The following is a 6,572-nucleotide window of genomic DNA, read 5'->3' on the forward strand; positions in this document are numbered from 1 at the left end:
TGTTTAATAAATTCTTGGAGACGGGAGAGGTTCCGAGGGACTGGAGAACGGCGGATGTGGTCCCTCTTCACAAAAGTGGTGATAGGGAAGAAGCTGGAAACTACAGGCCGGTAAGCCTCACTTCGGTTATTGGAAAAATAATGGAAGCGATGCTGAAGGAAAGGATAGTGAATTTCCTGGAAGCCAATAAGTTGCAAGATCCGAGACAACATGGTTTTACCAGAGGGAAATCGTGCCAAACAAATCTCATTGAATTCTTTGATTGGGTAACTGGAGAATTGAATCATCGACGTGCTATAGACGTAATCTACTTAGATTTTAGCAAAGCTTTTGACACGGTTCCCCACAGGAGGCTCTTAAATAAACTAGATGGGCTGAAGTTAGGTCCTGAAGTGGTGAACTGGATTAGGAATTGGTTGGACAGACGACAGAGGGTGGTGGTAAATGGAGTTCGCTCGGAGGAGGGAAAGGTGAGTAGTGGAGTGCCTCCGGGATCGGTGCTGAGGCCGATTCTGTTCAATATATTTGTGAGTGACATTGCCGAAGGGTTAGAAGGTAAAGTTTGCCTATTTGCGGATGATACTAAGATTTGCAACAGAGTGGACACCCGGGAAGGAGTGGAAAGCATGAAAAGGGATCTGAGGAAGCTAGAAGAATGATCTAAAGTTTGGCAATTAAAATTAAATGCGAAGAAATGCAAAGTGATGCATTTAGGGAACAGAAACCCACAAGAGACTTAGGTGGTGAGAGTCTGATAAGTACTGAGGGGGAGAGGGACCTTGGAGTGATAGTATCCGAGGATCTGAAGGCGACGAAACAGTGTGACAAGGCGGTGGCCATAGCGAGAAGGTTGCTAGGCTGTATAGAGAAAGGTGTGATCAGCAGAAGAAAGGTTGATGCCTCTGTACAAGTCGTTGGTGAGGCCCCACCTGGAGTATTGTGTTCAGTTTTGGAAGCCGTACTTTGCGAAGGATGTTAAAAAAATGGAAGCGGTGCAAAGAAAAGCTACGAGAATGGTATGGGATTTGCGTTCCAAGACGTATGAGCAGAGACTAGCTGACCTGAACATATGTATACCCTGGAAGAAAGGAGAAACAGGGGTGATATGATACAGACGTTCAAATACTTGAAAGGTATTAATCCGCAAAAAAATCTTTTCCGGAGATGGGAAGGCGGTAGAACGAGAGGACATGAAATGAGATTGAAGGGAGGCAGACTCAAAAAAGATGTCAGGAAGTATTTTTTCACGGAGAAGGGTGGTGGATGCTTGGAATGCCCTCCCGCGGGAGGTGGTGGAGATGAAAACGGTAACGGAATTCAAACATGCGTGGGATATGCATACATAAGTACATAAGTAATGCCATACTGGGAAAAGACCAAGGGTCCATCGAGCCCAGCATCTTGTCCACGACAGCGGCCAATCCAGGCCAAGGGCACCTGGCAAGCTTCCCAAACGTACAAACATTCTATACATGTTATTCCTGGGATTTTGGATTTTTCCAAGTCCGTTTAGTAGCGGTTTATGGACTTGTCCTTTAGGAAACCGTCCAACCCCTTTTTAAACTCTGCTAAGCTAACCGCCTTCACCACATTTTCCGGCAATGAATTCCAGAGTTTAATTACACGGGTGAAGAAACATTTTCTCCGATTTGTTTTAAATTTACTACACTGTAGTTTAATCGCATGCCCCCTAGTCCTAGTATTTTTGGAAAGCGTGAACAGACGCTTCACATCCACCTGTTCCACTCCACTCATTATTTTATATACCTCTATCATGTCTCCCCTCAGCCGTCTCTTCTCCAAGCTGAATAGCCCTAGCCTCCTTAGTCTTTCTTCATAGGGAAGTCGTCCCATCTCCGCTATCATTTTAGTCGCCCTTCGCTGCACCTTTTCCAATTCTACTATATCTTTCTTGAGATGTGGCGACCAGAATTGAACACAATACTCAAGGTGCGGTCGCATATAGACATTTGCATATAGACATTTCAGAGTATGTTTGTTGTTCTTATTTGTATGATGCTTAGTACCTGACACTATTGACATCTTTTGTCTGATCTTTAGTTGTATTTAAGGGCACCTGGTCTACCACGGTCTGTTGTGCAACCTCACTATCCAGAAACCCTATCTTCCCTGTTTGTGAGGTATCTTTGCAAGATACCTTTTCCCGAACCATGCGCTTTTGAGCGACTGTCGGCCTTCCCCCCATTTCTAGTTTAAAAGCTGCTCTATCTCCTTTTTAAATGCCGACGCCAGCAGCTTGGTCCCACCCTGGTTAAGGTGGAGCCCATCCTTTTGGAATAGGCTCCCCCTTCCCCAGAATGTTGCCCAGTTCCTAACAAATCTAAAACCCTCCTTCCTGCACCATCGTCTCATCCACGCATTGAGACTCTGGAGCTCTGCCTGTCTCTTGGGCCCTGCACGTGGAACAGGTAGCATTTCAGAAAATGCTACCCTAGAGGATCTGGATTTGAGCTTTCTACCTAAGAGCCTAAATTTGGCTTCCAGAACCTCTCTCCCACATTTTCCTATGTCATTGGTACCCACATGTACCAAGACAGCAGACTCCTCCTCAGCACTATCTAAAATCCTATCTAGGTGACGCGTGAGGTCCGCCACCTTCGCACCAGGCAGGCAAGTCACCAGGCGATCCTCACGTCCACCAGCCACCCAGCTATCTATATGTCTAATGATCGAATCACCAACTACAACGGCTGTGCTAACCTTTCCCTCCCGGGCAGCACTTGGTGACATAACCTCGGTGCGAGAGGATAGTACATCCCCTGGTGGGCAGGTCCTGGCTACAGGAGTACTTCCTACTTCACCAGGGTGATGCTCTCCTTCTAGGAGACCTCCCTCCTCCAAGGTAGCACAAGGGCTACTAGACTGGAGGTGGGACTTCTCTACAACATCCCTGTAGGTCTCCTCTATGTACCTCTGTCTCCCTCAGCTCCACCAAGTCCTGTGCAGTAGGAATGGATCCTCAGCAGCTTAGCCGAAATTGGGTTGCGGAGCAGGTGGGGGAAGAGAGGTTGGTGGTTGGGAGGCGAGGATAGTGGAGGGAGGGCAGACTTATACGGTCCGTGCCAGAGCCTGAGATGGGAGGCGGGACTGGTGGTTGGGAGGCGGGAATAGTGCTGGTTAGACTTATACGGTCTGTGCCAGAGCCGGTGGTGGGAGGTGGGGATAGTGCTGGTCAGACTTATACGGTCTGTGCCAGAGCCAGTGGTGGGAGGCGGGACTGGTGGTTGGGAGGCGGGGATAGTGCTGGGCAGACTTATACGGTCTGTGCCAGAGCCAGTGGTGGGAGGCGGGGCTGGTGGTTGGGAGGTGGGGATAGTGCTGGGCAGACTTATACGGTCTGTGCCAGAGCTGGTGGTGGAAAGCAGGGATAGTGCTGGGCAGACTTATACGGTCTGTGCCAGAGCCAGTGGTGGGAGGCGGGGCTGGTGGTTTGGAGGCGGGGATAGTGCTGAGCAGACTTATACGGTCCGTGCCAGAGCCGGAGATGGGAGGCGGGACTGGTGGTTGGGAGGCGGGAATAGTGCTGGTCAGACTTATACGGTCTCTGCCAGAGCCGGTGGTGGGAGGTGGGGATAGTGCTGGTCAGACTTATACGGTCTGTGCCAGAGCCAGTGGTGGGAGGCGGGGATAGTGCTGGGCAGACTTATACGGTCTGTGCCAGAGCCAGTGGTGGGAGGCGGGGCTGGTGGTTGGGAGGTGGGGATAGTGCTGGGCAGACTTATACGGTCTGTGCCAGAGCTGGTGGTGGAAAGCAGGGATAGTGCTGGGCAGACTTATACGGTCTGTGCCAGAGCCAGTGGTGGGAGGCGGGGCTGGTGGTTTGGAGGCGGGGATAGTGCTGAGCAGACTTATATGGTCCGTGCCAGAGCCGGAGATGGGAGGCGGGACTGGTGGTTGGGAGGCGGGGATAGTGCTGGTCAGACTTATACGGTCTGTGCCAGAGCCGGTGGTGGGAGGTGGGGATAGTGCTGGTCAGACTTATATGGTCTGTGCCAGAGCCAGTGGTGGGAGGCGGGACTGGTGGTTGGGAGGTGGGGATAGTGCTGGGCAGACTTATACGGTCTGTGCCAGAGCCAGTGGTGGGAGGCGGGGCGGGTGGTTGGGAGGCGGGGATAGTGCTGGGCAGACTTATACGGTCTGTGCCAGAGCCAGTGGTGGGAGGCGGGGCTGGTGGTTGGGAGGTGGGGATAGTGCTGGGCAGACTTATATGGTCTGTGCCAGAGCCAGTGGTGGGAGGCGGGGCTGGTGGTTTGGAGGCGGGGATAGTGGAGAGCAGACTTATACGGTCTGTGCCAGAGCCGGTGATGGGAGGCGGGGCTGGTGGTTGGGAGGCGGGGATAATGCTGGGCAGACTTATACGGTCCGTGCCAGAGCCGGAGATGGGAGGCGGGACTGGTGGTTGGGAGGTGGGAAATACTGCTGGGCAGACTTGTACGGTCTGTGCCCTGAAAAAGGCAGGTACAAATCAAGGTAAGGTATACACATATGAGTTTATCTTGTTGGGCAGACTGGATGGACCGTGCAGGTCTTTTTCTTCCGTCATCTACTATGCTACTATGTAAATTGGATTTGGAGAAAATCCACTATTTCCGGGATAAGCAAGCCACTGTTGGGGGCTTGATGGCAATACTTATGTAGGGTGGGGTGTGATTAGACGGCCCGCGTCGTGTTTCTTCTTAATGTCTCTTCTTCACTCACCCTGATCGCTTATGTGCTCGGCCCCCACGTGCTCTGTGAGGACGGTCCCATATCGCCTCAGCAGCTGGATAATGCGCTGATAACGCGCCCGATCCTCGCGCCCACCCCGGATGCTACCGCAGAAGTAGATCTGCATCGCGATTCGCGCCCTCCTGGCTTCAGCTTCCCTCGGCACGTGATACCAGATTGTAGGCGGGGCTGACGCCGAGAGGGCGGAGCTCCTGCATCTGCGACCGCTGTGGGCGGAGTGATTGCGCAGTCCTTCTCCTCCTCCTCCTGTCGCGCTTTGCAGTTTGCCGTGTTGTGGTGCGGGTCTGCGGGAGCGTTTGCAGCCTGGGGTTCGGGGTTTCCTGCTGGCTGACAGACAGACAGACGACTGCTTCATTTTGTGAATATATTTTATTAATAGAAGCCTTGCATGGATTGCATTCTACTACTACAAATCATTTCTATAGCGCTTCCCAATTGAACGTGAAGAAAACACATTCTGAATTGTATAAACGCAGATCTTAGAATGTAGGGTCTAGAGGTGACAGCAAAAGCCATGAGGATGCTGAAGTGCACAGGGAGAGGAATGGCCAGCAACAAAAAAGGCTGATCCTGCTGCTACTATGTAAGTCTCTGGAAAGACCTCATTTACAGTACATTTCAGGAGTCTGCACATCCAAAAGATACTAACTGATGCACAAAAGCCCTCGCTAAAAAAACCCAAAAACGTTGCTTTACATAGTAACATAGTAAATGACGGCAGAAAAAGACCTGCATGGTCCATCCAGTCTGCCCAACAAGACAAACTCATGTGCGCTACTTTTTGTGTATACCCTACTTTGATTTGTACCTGTCCTCTTCAGCAGGGTTGCCAGGTGGAAAATTTTTTTCCAGCCCGATGGAGCCCAAAAAACAGCCCAAAACCCGCCCAAACACAAACCCCGCCCCTGACACCCCCACCCCCGCGTCATCAACCCCGCCCCCGCCGTCATCAACCCCGCCCCCGCCGTCACCGGCCCCGCCTCCCCGTCATCGCCCCCGCCTCCCACGTCATCGGCCCCGCCTCCCACGTCATCAGCCCCGCCTCCATGTCATCGGCCCCGCCTCCCCATCATCGGCCCCGCCTCCCACGTCATCGGCCCCGCCTCCCACGTCACTAACCCCGCCCAAAACATCATTAACCCCACCCAAAAACGTCATTAACCCCGCCCCCCCGCGGCCGAAAAAACCGCCCTAAAGGCCAAAAACAGCCCAAAAAACCGCAACCCGCCGCGGGCAAAAATTTCCCGCGGCGGGTCGCGGAAAACCGCCCAATTGGGCGGTAAAACCGCCCACCTGGCAACACTGCTCTTCAGGGCACAGACTGTGTAAGTCTGCTCAGCACTATTCCCGCCTCCCACCCACCAGCCCCGCCTCCCACCACAGGCTCTGCAACCCAATCTCGGCTAAGCTCCTGAGGATCCATTCCTTCTGAACAGGATTCCTTTATGTTTATCCCACGCATGTTTGAATTCCGTTACCGTTTTCATTTCCACCACCTCCCGTGGGAGGGCATTCCAAACATCCACTACTCTCTCCGTGAAAAAATACTTCCTGACGTTTTTCTTGAGTCTGCCCTCTTTCAATCTCATTTCATGTCCTTTTGTTCTACCACCTTCGCATCTCCGGAAAAGATTTGTTTGCGGATTAATACCTTTCAAATATTTGAACGTCTGTATCATATCACCCCTGTTTCTCCTTTCTTCCAGAGTATACATGTTCAGGTCATCAAGTCTCTCCTCATATGTCTTGTAACGCAAATCCCTTACCATTCTCGTAGCTTTTCTTTGCACCGCTTCAATTCTTTTTAAATCCTTCGCAAGGTA

At 51.9% G+C, this 6,572-nt stretch overlaps 1 protein-coding gene across 1 annotated transcript in view; it reads right to left on the reverse strand.

The window, feature by feature from the left end:
- Positions 1-4,891, reverse strand: part of DNPH1 (2'-deoxynucleoside 5'-phosphate N-hydrolase 1) — a 55,353-nt gene extending 50,462 nt beyond the window's left edge. Inside the window, exon 1 of the mRNA XM_030195703.1 lies at positions 4,720-4,891. Within this exon, the coding sequence (XP_030051563.1) occupies positions 4,720-4,855 (136 nt within the window). The 5' untranslated portion in view covers positions 4,856-4,891. The remainder of the gene's footprint in view (positions 1-4,719) is intronic.
- Positions 4,892-6,572: the final 1,681 nt, after the last annotated feature.

The sequence above is a fragment of the Microcaecilia unicolor genome, chromosome 3, assembly GCF_901765095.1.
Source record: "Microcaecilia unicolor chromosome 3, aMicUni1.1, whole genome shotgun sequence".
Lineage (NCBI taxonomy): Eukaryota > Metazoa > Chordata > Amphibia > Gymnophiona > Siphonopidae > Microcaecilia > Microcaecilia unicolor.